Source organism: Carettochelys insculpta, chromosome 12 (assembly GCF_033958435.1).
Source record: "Carettochelys insculpta isolate YL-2023 chromosome 12, ASM3395843v1, whole genome shotgun sequence".
In the NCBI taxonomy this organism is placed as follows: Eukaryota; Metazoa; Chordata; order Testudines; family Carettochelyidae; genus Carettochelys; species Carettochelys insculpta.
The window spans coordinates 32,534,639-32,552,664 of NC_134148.1; the positions used below are offsets into that span (position 1 = coordinate 32,534,639).

The window sequence follows — 18,026 nt, forward strand, 5'->3', positions numbered from 1 at the left end:
AAGACCCACCTATGACTGTGTATTCCTCTAGCACTTTTCTTCCATTGATTTCAAGGTGCTTTACCAACACAGTGTAAGAATCCAACCAAGATTTGAAAACTATACGTACATCATATGCAGTCTGAGTGGATCCGCCTCCTGGGGTTTGGCTTTGCTGTTACCTCAAAAAAACAGCAACCAACCCTCAAAAGCAGCCTTCTCTGTCTAGTCAAGCACCCTTTCATTCCTTTTCAGGGTTCAGCTCTGGAAGGGAGGGGGATGGAGCATCAATCAGCTGATTTGTGGCACTCCAAAAATGCTAGGAGGGATGGGGAGGAGTAGGTAAGTGCAGGCCCCAGTGTCTGAAAGGCAGGGGGGAAAGGGGCAAAGTGGACGGTGCGCAGGTCACAGGTGGGACCTCAATGGGCCGCTGATTGCCCATCGCTGACATGTAGTTAACGTAAACGTTTCTTTATCATTTGATGTTGATGACAGTTCTATTAATATACAAACAATTAAAGCATTTCTACTTGGTTTGAAATGTGCGGCATGCTGTGTATTAATACGTTTCATCTTTTTCTTGGGGTCATGTTTAGTGCATGATTGAAATCAATCTTGCGGCCTACTGAGATGAAGGAGGACCACTCAGGTGGCCCGCTCATTAGCCTTTGTTGCCCCTCACTGGCGTAGATGGTGCTTGCTCTTGCCAGGAGTGCAGGGGACAGGATTTGATGACCTTTCGAGGTTCCTTCCAGTTCTATACTGTATGATTCCTGACACCCATTCTGGCACCTTTATCCAAAAGGTATCCATGCAGTCTCCTCCCAAAGCCTCTTCAGAACCTCTCACCATCTAATTTGTGTGAACATATCTCTACAGAGGCCTAAGCAAGGCAAAGGGTGGGCTATGCAATGAATAAATGAATAAATTACTGCTGCATCGAGAAGAAAGTGCAGGCTAAACAAAGCCCCTAAGGTTCTCTGAGCATTTTTCATTGCTAGGACAAGACTTGCTGGGAACTCTATGGCCTTCCCTTGACCAAGAAAATCTTACATGGTTTCACACAGCAGATTGTTTCACACCTCAAGTTTACCTTGTATTGCAGAAACAGCAAGGCTGGAAAGGAGGCTTGGGAGCTGAGTGCTGAGACGGAGCTAGCATAGCACAACCTACCTCAGGAGGGATGGGAAGGTTGGAGAGGGTGCATGGGGCCAATTTCTGAAGGGTATGGAAAACTCTGGAACCTGGCAGGGAGCTGGGAAGCAGTGAACTGTGTGACCAAACTAAACACAACCATTTAGCTTTGGCAGAGTAAATTCTCTGTGGGGTTGATGTGCTCAATTGCATTTGGTGCATTTGTGTGTAGAGAGTGCTAGGAGGGAGGAGGCACAGTGGTGTCGGATCCCAAGAAGGACCTCAGTTTGCTCTCAGGATGGGCGGTGGTAGCCCACAGGAGATGAGGAAAGAGGGCTGCAGCGGTAGAAGCACTGAAGCCGAAGTGAAAGAAACAAAAAAGTCAAGCAAGGGAGTACAAGTCCTTCGTGCATAAAGAAGGAAGGATGGTTTGAGGGGAAGCACAGGACTAGTAGTCAAGAGAGTTGGCATCTATTTCCTGCTAGTCTCAGACTTTCAGTAACCTGGGACAACTCATTCCACCATTATGTGCCTCACCTTCCCCATCTGTCAAATGGGTACAGAGATACTTACCAATGTCCTAGGGAACTCGGAAAGAAAGGTTACTCACCGTAGTAACGGTGGTTCTTCGAGATGTGACCCCGTGGGTGCTCCACATTAGGTGTCGGGCTCGCCCGGCGCCGCAGATCAGATCTTCCAAGCAGTTTCTGCCGGACCGCGCATGCGCCGGTGCACGCCGCTCCCCTGCGTGCTCCTGGCCACGTGCGCGATCCGGTCCCCTCCAGTTCCTTGACCAACTGCCTCGGATGCTCCTGCAAAACACTAAACAGAGATCCGAAGCGGGGAGGATGGGCGGGTAGTGGAGCACCCACGGGGACACATCTCGAAAAACCACCGTTACTACGGCGAGTAACCTTTCTTTCTTCTTCGAGTGTCCCTGTGGGTGCTCCACATTAGGTGACTACCCAGCAGTAACCCAAGATAGGAGGTGGGTAATCGGATCATGTACAGCTTGTCCCCGAGAGGACTGCTGTCGAGAGCTGGGTATCCTCTTGGAATACCCTGTGAAGGGCGTAGTGCCTGGCGAAGGTGTCATAGGATGACCAGGTCGCCGCTCTGCAAATGTCTTTTAGCGCAACGCCCTTGAAAAAGGCTGTTGATGCCGCCACCGCCCTAGTGGAATGAGCCCTGGGCGTGGCCAGTAAAGGAGTCTTTTTGAGTTTGTAGCACATTTTTATGCAGGATACAATGTGCTTTGAGATTCTCTGCGAGGAGAGACCTTCTCCTTTCGATTTGGGAGCGAGGGAGACTAGGAGTCTATCCGTTTTCCGGAAGGACTTGGTCCTGTCTATATAGAAGGCTAGCGCCCTCCTCACGTCCAGGAGGTGTAGGCGCGCCTCTTTGTTAGAGTTATGAGGCTTTGGGTAAAACGAGAGTAAAACAATAGGTTCATTAATATGAAACTCAGAAGAAACTTTAGGAGCAAAGGCTGGATGCAGCCGTATGGTTACCGCCTCCTTGGAAAATACTGTGCAGGGTGGCGTTGCCATAACTGCCGCAAGCTCGCTCACCCTGCAAGCTGATGTGATTGCGAGAAGGAAGGTCGTCTTTATCGTAAGGAGGCGGAGGGAAACCGTGGCTAAAGGCTCGAACAGTGGTCCCGTTAGCACATTAAGCACCAGGTCCCAGTTCCACGAAGGTGGAAGCGGTTTCCGAGGGGGGTATAGGTTTACCAACCCTTTGAGGAACCTGGTGAGCATGGGATGGGCGAACACCGTGTGCCCTTCCTCTTCGTGTCTGAACGCCGAAATGGCGGCAAGGTGGACCTTTAACGAGGATAGTGAGAGTCCTCCTCTCTTGAGGTCCAGTAAATACTCTAATATTACAGGTATAGGCACCGAAAGGGGGGCTAGCTGTTTGGTAGAAAACCATGCCGTGAAGCGAGTCCATTTCTGCTTGTAGGTCTTCCTGGTGGAAGTCCTCCTGCTACTTTCTAGGACTTGTTGCACTTCCTCCATACATGTGCTCTCTAGGGAGCTGAGCCATGGATTAACCACGCTTGTAGTTGCAGGCCTTGGGGGTGCGGATGCACTATGGACCCCTGGGCTTGCGTGAGCAGATCCGGCGCCACCGGAAGGGGCATCGGTGGACGGTCTGACATGCGCGGGAGTAGGGGGAACCATTGCTGTCGATCCCACGTTGGGACTATCAGGATCATTCGGGCTCCTTCCCTCCTGGCTTTCTGCAAGACTTTGTGGATCAGCACTGTGAGAGGAAAAGCGTAAAGCAGGGGGCCCCTCCAGGAGATCGCGAATGCGTCCCCCAGGGACCCCCGTCCCAGTCCGGGCACTTCTTGTTGTGTTGAGTGGCAAACAGGTCTATCTGGGGAAAGCCCCAGGCGTGGAAAATCGGTCGTAGCAGATCGGGACGGATCTGCCACTCGTGCGTGAGTGCGAAACGCCTGCTCAGGTGGTCTACCTTCACATTGTGAGCACCTGGTAAGTACGAGGCTTTCAAGGTTATATTGTTGGCAATGCACCAGTTCCACAACCGGACTGCTTCCGCACATAAGGCACGGGACCGAGCTCCTCCTTGCCGATTTATATAAAACATGGTGGAGGTATTGTCTGTACTGATCCCGACTACTTTGCCTTGTATATGGTCTCGAAAGTGTCTGCAGGCGTTGAACACTGCTCTGAGCTCCAGTATATTTATGTGCAGTGACTGTTCCGTGGAGGACCACAGTCCTTGCGTCACCTCTTCGCCCATGTGTGCTCCCCACCCTATGTGGGAGGCATCTGTAGTAAGAAAAACCAATATTTGTGGTTGGTGGAAGGGTACCCCTGTTAGCATGTTCTTGGGGTTTACCCACCATTGCAGGGATTTGCGCACCTCTGTCGTGGGCGACACCACCCTGTGAACGGTGTGTGCTGCCGGTTTGTATACGCTCGCCAGCCAGTGCTGCATGCTGCGCATGTGTAACCTGGCGTTCTGTACTACTAACGTCACTTCTGTCATGTGGCCCAGCAGCTGTAAGCACGTCAGAACCGGCACCGTAGGGCTGAAGGTGATGACTTGCACGAGGGAGCCGATGGCCCGAAAGCGTGTCTCTGGTAGATACACTCTCGCTGTAATAGAATTTATGCGTGCCCCTATGAACTCTATGTCCTGTGTGGGGTCTATCTTTGATTTTGCCAGATTGATAACCAGGCCGAGCGAAGAGAACGTGCCTGCTGTGACACGTATCATGCGTAGTACCTCTTCCTTCGAGGCCCCTTTGAGTAGGCAGTCGTCCAGATACGGGAATATAAATACCCCCTGTCTGTGCAGGTAGGCTGACACCACTGCCAAGGTCTTGGTGAAGACTCTGGGGGCTGAGGAGAGGCCAAACGGTAGGACCTTGTATTGAAAATGTTCTTTGCCTACCATGAACCGGAGGAATCGTCGGTGAGCCGGATGGATAGTTACGTGAAAATACGCGTCTTGTAAGTCGAGGGCTGCGAACCAATCTGCATCATCCAGTGCCGTAAGGATGGAGGCGATTGTGATCATCCGAAAGCGTTGCTTGCGCAGGTACCGGTTGAGGCCTCGAAGATCTAAGATGGGCCTCCAGCCTCCTGTCTTTTTCTCCGTGAGGAAGTACCTCGAGTAGAACCCTTTCCCTTGCAGTTGCTCCGGCACTCTTTCCACTGCCCCTATGAACATGAGATGGTCTACCTCCTGCTTGAGCCTCGCTACGTGGGAAGCCTCCTGGAGGTGGGGCCTGGGTGGAGGTCATGGCGGTGGGAGCGACTGGAAGGGGATGGCGTACCCCATGGCTATGATCTCCAGCACCTATTTGTCTGTGGTGATCCTTTGCCACTGGTCGTAGAATGGTCAGAAGCGATGGTGGAATAACAGCTTCGGATGACCTTGTGCGATGGTAGCGATGGCGCAGCCCTGGATCTGTGTGTCAAACTTGTGGCCTTTGGCCCTGCCCCGAGGACGCACGGCTCTGTTGGGAATGTTGCCTGGGAGTTCTGTACTGCTGGTGCTGTTGATGTCTCCCTTGCTCGTAACCCCTGTGGTACTGGGGACGCTGTGGCTGGTACTGGTACCGTCTTTGTTGAGGGTAGTACTTTTTCTTTCTGTATGGAAGGGTGTAAATCCCCAGGGTCCTAAGTGTGGCTCTTGAATCTTTGCCGGAATGAAGGACCGGGTCAGTTGATTCAGCAAACAGCTTCTGCGTGTCAAAGGGAAGATCGACTATCTTTGCCTGCAGATCCCTCGGTATACCTGAAGTCTGGAGCCAGGACTCCCTTCGCATCACCACTGCCGTAGCTGTGGAGCGTGCTGCTGTGTCCGCAACATCCAGGGCGATCTGAACTCCCGTCCTCGAGGCCGCGTAGCCTTCTTGCACGATGGCCTTGAGCACCGGTTTCTTGTCCTCTGGAAGCAAGTCCATGAGGGAGGTTAACCTAGTGTAGTTGTCGAAATTGTGGTTCGCTAGATGCGCTGCGTAATTTGCCATTCGCAACAGTAGTGTGGAGGAGGATAGACCTTTCTGCCGAACAGCTCTAGCTTCTTGGCATCTTTGTCTGTTCCCCCTGTCTTGAATTGAGATGTCTTTGATCTTTGTTGCGACGACTCTACCACCAAGGAATTTGGTTGTGGCTGGCTGAACAGGAACTCCATGCCCTTCGCCGGCACGAAGTATTTCTTGTCCGCTCTCTTGTGGACAGGCGGAATAGTCGCAGGGGTCTGCCACATCGTAGTGGCGGACTCCAAGATTGCTTCGTCAAGCGGTATTGCTATTTTAGAGGAGGCCGGAGGTCTCAGATTTTTGAGGAGCTTATGGTGTTTCTCTTGCACCTCTGCTGTCTGGATGCCTTGCGTGAAGGCCACCCTTTTAAACAGCTCTTGAAACTGTTTGAGATCGTGTGGAGGATGGACGTACCCCGGGGCTGTAGCCTCGTCCGGGGAGGAGAGCGAGGAACCACTAGGATACGCCTCTCTGGACCCTTCCAGTTCCTGTTGGCGATGGTACATCCGCTCGCTGGAAGCTTGCGAGGAAAAATCTCGGGGTTCCATAACCAGTTCCCCCTGAGATACTTGAGTCTCTGTCCCCGTTCGCGATTGCCCTCGGGGATACGGGACCGTCTGTGGTTGATCTTTCCCTGGTAGAATGGTGGTGGTGTCTATGCCCCGCGTGATAGGGACGACCATGGCAGCATGGGCACTGTTCTTGGGAAGGTGACCTGGACCACTCCCTTGGTGCGCACCCCCTGCGTCTGGGGGAGCGAGATCGTTGAGAGACCTGGGACACTGGAGAGAGCGATTTGTGATAGTATTCCAGTGGCTCAAACCCCAAGAAGGGTGAGGGTGGTCCCAGCCAGGGCGAGGCTGGTTGTAAAAATGGAGACGGGGGCTCCGGGTAGGCTAGGGGGGACCCCTGCCTTCTAGTTGGAGTCTGCAGCATGAGCGGAGGGCGGAGAGAAAGCAACTCTGCAGCCCTGTCTGGAGAGGGGCTGCGGTGCCTTGTTTTCTGTCCAGCCTTCCCCCTCCCTTGAGGGGGTGGCTCCGCCCCCTGACCTGCAGGGGATCTGGGCCCCGTCCGCGCCAAGCTCGGCATGCTCTTGGGAGGTGCTGCGCGGGCGGTGACCTCCGGTGCCTGCAGGCTGCGTGCCTGCACGCTCTGCACCGCCAGTTCCCCAGGGGTTGGTGCTGCTGCCTGCGGTGCCGCCGGTACCAGCGCTTGTTTAGCCGCCGCCCTGCCTGCGGTGCGGGGCGGCTGTTTGATCATCGGAGGCTGAGCCGCCTCCACGTGGCTCTCCGTGCCGCCGCCGATCAGCTGTTGCTGTGGCTGGGGGCTGTGCGCTCCTCCCGTCCCGCTTGCTGTTGCTGCCAGCAGGGATCGGGTTGGGGAGACATTCCTCCATTTTTGCGCTGATGGGGTGAGGGAGGCGGCTTTCCTTTTATGGGCCCCGGAGGGTCCCTCCTGCTGCGGCTGCTCCGGCACGTCTGGCTGGAGGGCCTTGTCGAATAGCAGCATTTTAAGCCGCATCTCCCTGTCCTTCCTTGCTCTGGCTGTTAATTTTGCACAGAAGGAGCATTTCTGCGTGACATGGGACTCCCCAAGGCACCTTATACAGTGACTGTGCCCATCAGATGCTGGCATTGCCTCTCGGCAAGACTCACATTTCTTGAATCCTGAAGAGGACATTGTTGGTGAGTCTTTTAGTTGTTAATGGGGTACTTAGCACCTTCTCTGTGCTGTTTTCCCCCTCTCGGATAGCCTGCCGTGGCAGGAGAGCTCATGGCCCTAGGCTCCTGGCCTCCGGTGCTCTGCTTGTTACTAGGACTGGACTAAATTCCGTCCCACTAGTTGTTTCTTGTTTTTGTTTTTTTTTTTTTTTTAAATAACAACTGGCTAACTTAACAATAGACTAAGAACTTGAAAACTTTAAAGAAAACAGCTAAAAACCATTGAATACGCTAACTTGGCCATAGCCTAGTCGGATTCCGTCTGCAGCCGACGGCGGTTAAGAGGAACTGGCGGGGACCGGATCGCGCACGTGGCCAGGAGTGTGCAGGGGAGCGGCGCGCACTGGCGCATGCGCGGTCCGGCAGAAACTGCTTGGAAGATCCAATCTGCGGCGCCGGGTGAGCCCGACACTTAATGTGGAGCACCCATGGGGACGCTCGAAGAAGCAGCTCAATTCATTTAGTTACATAAGCACTTTATGTTTCTCTGCAGGGAGCTGCCAACCAGGCACAAGGTATTATTAATACATACAAACATGCAAAGCACAATGCAAAGACATACTTACACTTGGAAGCATTCATCTGATGACTGTCAAATCCTCCAAAAGTTTCTGCTCTTCTAGGAAGGGAGATGGGACCAACTCCCCCTTCTTGTTCAGAGTTTGGCAGGAGGTCAGCAGCTCCAAGTGCACTCCCTAGACTTCTACTAATCAAGCTTTGCAAATATTCAACTGTAAGGGGGAAAAAAAAAGGTCTATTTCAGAACATCCGCAGTAGTTACTGGCTTGTTTTTTGTTTCTCTGGCTTAGAGGTGTTAGGACAGTAACTTCTCACTCTTTTTTGTAAAAAAAGATTTGCTGGGTAGATAGAAGGAAAATGCAATGAGAGGTGCAGGTGCTCCACCTGCAAAAATGTAAATATATAACGCATGGCTTTTTGCACTCTATCCACGTGGCTCTTGGTCCCTAACTAGTTGGCCACCCCTGCTGTACTGCCTTCCCCTTACTGGTTGTCATCACCCCCTGATGTGCTCTAATCTCTGAGGATGGGACTGTGTCTTTACTCAGGATCAACATTATTATTGTTTATCTTTAACAGAGAGAGCATCATACCTCTGAAAGTAACACGACTGCCTGGTTCAAACACAATGCTGTTGTTTTGGACAGTGCAATTAATGGGATTGATTGCTTTATTTACCTTCGTTTATTGCATTTTTCATAATGGTCTCCCCTTTGCGTGCCTCCCCTGCATTAGACCTGAACAGAACTCTGGAGACTGAACCATCCTCTTGCATGCAATCCGTCATATCCCGGAAAATCTTCTCCTTTTCCTCCAGCAGCGCTAGGATTTGCTGATCTTTCTGATGAAGCTGTTCTGTGGGTGAAGAAGGGAAAACAAATTGTAAATAGAAAACAATGCTACCCGAAGAAAACTGAATGGTCTATGTGACACGGGCCCCATCATGTGGTAAATCAAAGAAATGCAGAAATTGTGGTGCAGCTCACCATCTGAACAGCTATATTTAGGCCTTGCAATGGGGTTGCAGCCCCACTGGTGCCAGCATACTAGCATGCATATAGAGTCTATAAACAGGTTTAGCAGACTTTGATTTTTTTATAATTTTGACAGATAATAGCAACATTTATTTCTATACATTGTTTTCAACTTTCATCCTTTTAAATGTATACAGTTGCAGGAAATTAGGGGTTTTCAGCATTTCCTCCCAGATTTATTGATTTAAATTATTCGCTGTTGCAGGAAATTACTACGGGGTGTGTGTCTCAGATATAGGGAGTGCCACAGAATTATTTAATGACAGTAAATGGTGAGATTCAAAGTGTTAAAGATTTAAAACTATTAAAATGCAAACTGCCAGTATCACATGTCAAAATTATACACAGTGAATATCTTCAAATCTAGCTCTAAGTTTCATGCAGCACTTCTCTTCTATTTTGATTGACATTTTTGTGTGTGCGTACAATGAAATCAAGATTTACCAACACTGACTGATAAAAATTAACCCTTCCAACCCTAGCTATGTGATCTACTAAGCAGCAGCCCCCAGAGAGTCAAGCTTCGTTTCTTCAAATGAGATTGGGGGACATGAAAGTAATGCAGATTAATGGGGTGTCACTCGCACAGATGCATGTGATATATGTGTTGGGGGGCACACATCATAGCCTTGTTTCAGGCCATCCAAATTTAGACAATTAGTACTTGAGGCAGCAAACGCCAGAGTCAATCACCATTTAAAAATAACAAATTCTAAACTGTTCAGGGCTAAAGTCCTTAATGAAACAAGAGCTGGGGTTCCCAGCAATATTGCATTTCTAGTGTGCAGGCTTCTCAAAGCTCCTTAGTTTTTAATATAAATTAATGCATACAATGGTGCAAACAGACCAGGAAAACAGTCCTGTAGGATCACTGCATTTCCCAAGCAATTATATTCACTTGGTCTTCGACCTTTCTTACATCTCAGACCTGAGGGGAGGCTACATTAAGATGAAAACTTAGCTCTCCTTGTTCCTGGCACCTGGGCACCTTACAGCCCACAACAGAATGACTTTCAAATAAAGACTTTAATTGCTTGCAAAGTGCAGGCCTCTATCATCCCTGAAAAATCACAGTGAAAATCAGGTATGAAAAGATTTTACAAAAATCAGTTCATGTTGAACCTCCCTAATCCAGCACTCTCTCATCTGCCAACAGCCACAGTCCAGCATGATTCTAGTTGAGCAGATATACACTTTTCTTGGGTGTGAGAAAGTTTCCTGTGGCCCCATAAAGTGTATTTATAGCCACCAGTCCTGACTCTGAGTGTTCTGTGCTGTTATTTAGCTGCAGTTTACCCCTAAATCTCTTCTAAGAGCCCAGTAAGCAATGGAAGTTCTAGATAATATTGATCTCCCATGGTCTGGCAAATTCTCTCGTTCGGCACCGGTCAGGTCCTAAGGTTGCCAGACTAGAGAGGTTCAACCTGCATTAGGTTTGCAAAACTTCCCTCATGTATTCTGAGCTCCATCTGCCTTACCTTTTAATTCTCTGGCTTTGGTGTCCAACACTCTCTTTTCCAGTTCTGATTCACTAGGGATTCCTTCATCTTCATCTTTGTCCCTGCATGCGAGATACACCTCAATTACTATTATAAAAGAGTATGTGAAAAACACCTAAGCCACACAAATAGTATGTAACTTACATGGTGTTAATTGTGTCTTGAATTATTTGTATCCAGCTATTGCGTTCCTCCTTGGAGCTGGCATGGACCTCTACCATCTCTGGATCTTTCACCACTGTGGTAATCAGGAATAAACCCTTCTCCTCATGGGCTACTTCTCGTACAATCAGTTTCTTCAGAGAGATGACAGTGGATCTTTGGTCCTTCAGATGAGAGGAGACTGGTGAGAGAACAGACTAAAAGCTCCACACCATTGGGTTGGCAATAAGTACTCAAAAGTAGGCACAACACTTTCCTAGACTGGATGCCCCTTTAGCAACTACAGGCTAAAAAGAAGTGCTAGCCTCAAACAACATGTATATTCTGAGAATAATTTATTTATTTGTGGTTTTCTAGGTTCTGCAATCACTCAGTGATCTCACATCCTCCTGTCTATGCTCTCTGTTCCTGGACTCCTTATGCCTACATCACATCATCAGCAAGGCTTTCTGGTCCCTTCTTCACTAGTGTTGCATTTGCTCTCCCTCTCTGGGAATCTTTGAACCACATCCACTCTTCTATTCTCACCAATATCCTTCCTATTCTCTGTAGTTTAAAGCCAACACCCGATAGGATGGTTTGGCGAGACTGTGTATCAAAGATTCCATGGAAGACTATGTGCAATGTGTTGTTAGAGCCACTGTAATTATACCAGTGAAGTCTCCCACAGCGTTAAAAGCTTTTCCACCCACCCACGGCATGCAGAATTCAACAGGCTCATCTGTAGTCTTTACAAGATGATACATTTTTGTTTCTGAATTTTTTTTGCCGGGGGCCAGGTGTGCTTTAGCAGAAGTTTGCCAGCATGATGCTTATGTGCACCATTGACAAATGAAGAGGTAGGAAATGCCCTGCCTTGGCAGCAGGAGGGTTGGAAATGAGGCTCAGTGAATAGGAACAACAAGAGAAAGTCTCCGCCTGAAGCATGCATGAAAGATGCATCCCTGCCAGACTTGTGGCTATTAACTGGTTTGGGGATATGAGAATATTTTTTCCCATCAGTTCGCCTTGTCTCATTGCCCATCTCTTTCATCCAGGACTTTCTCTGAAAGCTCCTATTTTTATTCACATGGTGTGGTCTATGACAAATGTTTCTGTAGGATACCGCATTGTGAGTGCCTTGAACTTTATTGCAGGGCTTTTCTGTGCTTTTTGCTTTCTAGATTGATTTATTAGGTCTGCTCTTTGTGTTGGGATTCATTTGTACACAGTTCACGTTTTCCCCTCCTAAGTGAGCAGGATTTGCACAGGCTGATGAAAAATAAATGCACCCAATGACAGGCTTATTTTCAGAGCCAATTACCAAATGTTCCAAATCACTACAGAAATCATGGCATGGGGAGGAGAAATTAAGACCTGTTTTCAACAGAAAATAATGGAGCCTGCTAAGGAAACAAAACTGTTACACGCAAAATGATCTGTCCAATAAAAACTAAGGAATGTAGCAGGCATGCTTTCATCACTAAATTTATACCAACAATTGGACATGGAGAAGAAAGGAAGGAAAAAGACCAAAGCCTTACCAGTGAGGCAAAGACATACTTCTGGTCCTTCTCCTGAAGAAATATCAACATGTCTGAGAGGAGGACTGCCTGGACCTCTGCAACAGAGAATGAACATGTAAGTTTAACTGTTGCATATACATGCATGTCAATCACTGGTTCTAGCGTCTGCCAATACCTTTTATTTAGCAATATCATTTATTCCTGATCTCCTGGAGTCCCTAACAGCCATTTTCAGGCTATCCTAAGAAAGCGAATTAGTCTGCTGTTTGGTTTGCTTTTTGGGATTTTACTTCCTAGTTAGTAGGAACTGTTAGCATTGTAGAGGCAACGTGCTCAGCTCCTGCAAACAACACGGCCCCTGCACCTCTATATGGGCCACATCCACCCTGACTGGTCTCTAACATTGGCCCACGGCATAGTAATAATGTAACAGTCCCATCTGTGCATCGATATATATGTACAGACCTCTGCTAAACTGAAGTGTCCACTTCGTGCACCTGACAAAAGGGGCTCTAGCCCACCAAAGCTTATGAGTAGCTAAACAATTAGTTTTTAAGATGCCACAGGGCTCCGCATTACATCTCTATAGTGACTCCTCCATGCAATGTAAAATCACCACTGAAAGGAATCAGAGGGGCTCATAACTAGACCATCCAATGGGACATTCATATGCAAACCACAAGCCCTTTGAGAGTCATGGAAGACGGGGGGATGCTTGCTGAACCTACATCCTATTCAATCACACAATCAATATTTTTATCTTCAAGCAAAATATCTGTTTGGTTTTCATGGCTCTCCTCTCATAAGTGGTGCCAATTATCTTGTAACAACATTTGCTAGCTGCAATTTCTTCCCCAGGCCTTTTAACTTCAGCAGCTGATGTTGATTATGTCCACAGATGCACATGGGCAGCCAAGTGGGTAGGCCTCTGCAGGGAGGCTCTGACTCAAGTAGGAGAAAAGAAAGACATGCAAAGAGAGGATGAATAGAAAACTCTGAACCGGAGCAAAGATATTCCCCCAAAATACACACGCTACCTTCCAAGTCGCCTCATGATCTATCACAAGATTACACAGTAAGTACTGCGTGAGATGCCCCACCCAAGCCCCAGTGTACAAAGAGCTTCTGTATATGCTGCAAGACCTTGTGACGTGCAGATGAGGTAAACTCAAAAGTTAATTCACTCCCTGCGTGATTCCTTCCATTCATTCTGGAGGAACAAGATCCCTTTGAGATCAAATATGAACCAAGGGCTTGCCAAAGTCTCAAACCAATACTCAAACCTCTTTTGAGGTTTGTGAAAGTTCAGGTGAGATTTGTTTTACTTTGGTTTGGTTTTGTTTCCTATGCTTTCTGCTTTTGGATCAGAGGAGGAAAGACCCAAGTACTTCAAGGAAAGCCATTCCTGTGTTATTTATGGCTCCAGTTCCAAATCCCAGAAGTTAGGATAGCTGTTTCACACACACCAAAGAAAGATGATCGAACTCCACTGACGTACCAAGATTATATGCCTGATATTGGTGAAGTGGGAAAACAAGTCCAACCTTTCTGAATGGGGTGGCATACAGCACTGGCAGCTCCTGGCAAGCTTCTGGGCATTGGACAGTGGGAGCCAACAATTACCGCAGGCCCAGGGATAAGGTAGAAGAGGCGAGGCCAAGGGTGGAATGGGAGGAACTTAAGGCAGTTAGCCCTGGACTTCCCCCTAGGCTCCATCAGGGACAACGCTGCTGCAGCTTTTCAAAGGGGCCTGGATTTCCAACCAACACTGCTACTACTTCACCAGTGGCTGGAGCTCCGGGCCTCTTTGAAATGCTGGGCCCTGGGAAAACTGCCCCTTTTGTCCCACTGTTGGTGGGCCTGCTTGTGGGTGAGAGAATGACTAACATGATTCTTATCTCAACATTCACTTAAAAGACTTCAGGCCCCAGTTCAGCAAAGCATTTAAGTCCACTGTTTTGGTGACTTGGGGGCCTTAACTGTCTTTTACTTAAATTAATTTTCACCCATTAATGTGAGCGATTCAGCAACCAGAGGTGGCCAAACCATAAGCGGAAGTCCTGAGCCCCAGCAGGCCGTACCTAACTCCTGAAGATCACAGTATGTGGCTCAGTATGTTTGCCCATAATATGCCCTTCACAGAGAACACAGCAGTTGCAGGGACTTCAGGGAAACAGAAGAGGCATTGATGGTTTGAAGCAGCAGCTTCAGAAATTTCAGAGTAAAATAATGTGGGAACTTACTTCAGTGCAAGAGCTAATGGAATGCTGGGTCTGCTCGGCAGCTCCGGGAAACTTTCACATGACATCAATGTAGGGCTGCTCAGGGTTGCCTCTAATTTTTTTTCCAGCCAGGGCAGAATAATTCTGGTTGTGTGCACCAAGGCACATGTGGATGTGCACCACCAATAGAAACACATGCTGTCCACTGTGGGTGCTCTGCTTATCAGCTGACTGGCAACTGAATTTCTCCTGGCTGGCCACCCAAGAACTCTGCTTACGGAGAACACTGGTACTGCTCCTAGGCAGCAAAAGTGGAAACTGCAATGGCTCCATTTCCCATTCAGTTTGTATTTCCTTGAGTCATAGTGTGTATAAAGCCACGGTGTACAAACATGAATTAGTGCCTTGCAACCAGACCAGTGCACTGATCAGCATGGCCATGAGAGAGTCATATGGCCCATCAGATTTCTCAGTTAATTAGCTATGGTGCCCTCTCACTGTAAGCCCTCAGTGAACAATTGCAAATCACTGTTCACACCAGCAATGACACTACTGTGCTCTGCAGCTCTCACTCTTCATTTACTTGTGGAGGTCAATTTGCTACTAGTCTGGATCCCAGGCCTCCCAATGAGGTGCCCACTGGAAGAGTCGGGTTTCGCAGGTGGAACCCAGATGACAGTGAGCAAGGTTTCCCTTCCCTGGAGGGGGACTCACCATCACACCCATCACTCAGCTTGCAGAGCAAAGCTTGGAAAGTGAATAAGCAAGCAGCATGCATGGTAAGCAGTAACAGGAATATCGGAAACATTTGTGGCAGTAAGGTAAGGTGCGAGTAGGAGCACAGGGTAGGGCTTTTCATGGTTTCTAGTTTGACAGCACCTAACAGAGCCAAAGTCAAGAGAATGAGGTCACAGGTCCCAACATGGATGAGCCTAGCCACTGACCAGAGACAATGAGGACACCTCCTTGGGGTGCATGAGCGGTAGGGTGTTCTCACCTTTCAGTCTCCCAGCACTATTTTTCAGTGAGACAGGCCCATCACGGATAAGTTTCCTACGTCTCAAGTCCTCCCTGGCAAACATCTGGCCACTCTTCATCCTCATGATGGACTTGCTGTCTGTCCGGGTGTATATCTCGGTAAGACGTGTTTTCTTTTCATAGTTGCTGACTTTGCTATTGACCGCAGCAATCACGTCTTTAACCAGGTTTAAGGACTGCGTCAAGTCTTCATGCTCCACTTCATTTTCTTAAAGGGGGAGAGGGAGAGAGAGAGAGAGAGAGAGAGAGAGAGAGGTGACCTTTTCAGTCCACTCTTATTTGTGACTATTTTAAAATAGCTTCCTAAGAGAAGTTTCATTTTGAAGAAATGAAGTTTGTTATGAGCTTTAAATACACACCTATACAGTAAAGGGAAACCAAAGAAAATATATGCCACATTAGCTATGGCAAACTAGGACAATGTCAATAAGGCCATCTTCAGCCTTGGCAAGTGCATGACTACCTGACTGAATGTATAAAAATGGGCATGCCTCCATTCTACATGTGCCCACAGCTGTTTATCTGAACAAATCCTGCACAGCAACTTTTCTTATATCAGATTCTGTAAGGAACAATCAGTAATGTTACAATGAGTGTTTTACACGTCTGGATTAATGGGCCACGCTGATTGCGGCAAAATTCCCCTCTGCTTGGCTCCTGATGAAGCAACAAGTTTGTGAAATAACTTGCTTCACATTTGTAAGATTCCAGAGCCCCTCACTCAGGCTGCTCTAAACTACCCAACCAGACAGACGACTAGGAAGGAGGAGCATAATGGCCAACAAGACAGCCCCTTGTGAACATAAATTTACATTATAAAAATGAAAATCTTTGAAAAATTTTGAAAGGTATGAATTAGAGAACTTTATAATCGTTAAAGACACCGGTCAGTGTCTGCCATTCCTTGGCTAATCTGGAATGTGAGCTGTTGTATTTTTAGGATGCAAACCTGGTGATAAACGAGGACAGAAAGCATTACACATACCCAACTCTTCAGAGGATTTTGTGGGTGAAATCATACCAACCCCTCCCTACTTTTGGAACTCATCGTACCTTAAACGACATATCACAGATAAACTACTCCTCTTCCTCACCTAATAAAGGGCTTCCACAGAGATTAAGAAGAGTGCACCAACAGAAAGGAGGCTAGATTAAACTGTGAACTGACTTTTTTTGTTCTCTGAGTGAGAGACTGAGAGAAACTAGGAACACAGCTGGCATTGGATATGTAGGCTACTCCCCTGTGTTTCTGCCATCCTAAGCCCTTGTCTGCTCTAGTAGTAATGTTTTGAGGCTACTCCTTATGGGTTGATCAGGCAGGATCAGAAATGTCTACATGACACAGAGAAATATGCCAGAAGGCCGAATGAGGACCTACCACCTTTAATCACTTAGTCAACAAATTAACCATAAAGAGTCACATTTGAGGCCAAGTTCTTTGCATACAACATGTAAAAGAATGGTAATGTAGAATTCCTGGGGTGGAAGAAATGCTCAAAAGGAGATTGTTAACGCCCTTGTCGATCTGAGATTCTTCGTCCTCATTTTGCAATCCCCTTCCCCAAGGCCTTGTATCACAGCTACTATCCAAAGTGGACACAGCGAAGACTTTGGAGTCTGTGCATGTTGTGCCATAAAAAGCTAGACATTGCAGAAGTGATGACTATACCACAGCAGAGCACTTCTACAAGGGCTACGGGCTGTATTTTTGTCGCACTCTCAGGCCTGTCTCTGAATAAATTTTAGGTCTCTCATTAAAGCAGTAGTGGGCCTGAAACAACGGACTGGTTGGTTGGTTCTGAGTTGGGCAGTTTAAGCTGGAAAGGTCCTGGAGAAAATACGGAGGGAAACACACATGCTTAGGAAAAGGAACAGGCTCTACCTTTTGTATATTGTAGTATTCTCTGTAATAGAACAGGATACTTTGTGATCCTTTGAGTTACTAGTAAGATGCACTCAGGAATCCCCAAACGCCTCACCACTGCGCTGCTCATTTTTTTCTAAAAAAAGAGACAAGACATAACTTAAATGCTGCCAATGAAGCACACCCAAGATGAGCCAATGTGCTGTGTGCACATGTTGGGGTCAGCAACAGGTCCTCCCCCAGTTCCTACCTTGATGAATGCCTGAAACCGCTTCTCTTTTGACTGCAGGTCTTTGAAATAATTGACAGCCTCATTGTGGTGCCCACAGAATTTGCCATAAATTTTCTTCATTCGCTCCCCAGTCTCACCGGAAAACTGCAAGACATGAGCAAACTTATAAGCCCCCGCTGAGTTCCTTGGACCCATCATTAGGGATCACCTGCCATTAAGCAGTGAAAAGGACACTGTTCAAATCTAGCTCTAAGTATTGCTTTCAGAAACACCAAAATCCATGTAATTTCCAGCATGGAGAATAGGCACTGTACCAACATCAAGTCAGAGACCCTACCACAAAGAGCATACGCTACAGAGAGACAAGACAGACAAAGGGCAGGGGGTTGTGTGTGGGGGCCGGGGTATAGAGGTATCAAATGGCTTGTTCAGTCTTAAAGCAAATCAGCAGCAGAGCCAGGAAACAGAATCCAGGTGCCCTTCTTCCCAGCTTAGTGCCCTCCCCTGCAATCATACCATAGCCATCCCGAGGCTTTTCTGCCCCTGTGGCGTAAACAAACAAAACTGACATCACACCTTTCACCTTACAGTCTCA

General features: G+C 48.0%; 1 protein-coding gene across 10 annotated transcripts in view; it reads right to left on the bottom strand.

Annotated features, from left to right (window-relative positions):
- Positions 1 to 18,026, bottom strand: part of AKAP13 (A-kinase anchoring protein 13) — a 352,799-nt gene that overhangs the window by 14,233 nt on the left and 320,540 nt on the right. For all 10 annotated transcript variants that reach the window (XM_075007027.1, XM_075007032.1, XM_075007030.1 and 7 more), the window contains 8 exons: positions 17,450 to 17,575; positions 17,218 to 17,335; positions 15,295 to 15,543; positions 12,094 to 12,170; positions 10,553 to 10,734; positions 10,388 to 10,470; positions 8,554 to 8,730; positions 7,923 to 8,087 (listed from right to left, as the gene is read on the bottom strand). In XM_075007027.1, the coding sequence (XP_074863128.1) occupies positions 7,923 to 8,087; positions 8,554 to 8,730; positions 10,388 to 10,470; positions 10,553 to 10,734; positions 12,094 to 12,170; positions 15,295 to 15,543; positions 17,218 to 17,335; positions 17,450 to 17,575 (1,177 nt within the window). The remainder of the gene's footprint in view (positions 1 to 7,922; positions 8,088 to 8,553; positions 8,731 to 10,387; positions 10,471 to 10,552; positions 10,735 to 12,093; positions 12,171 to 15,294; positions 15,544 to 17,217; positions 17,336 to 17,449; positions 17,576 to 18,026) is intronic.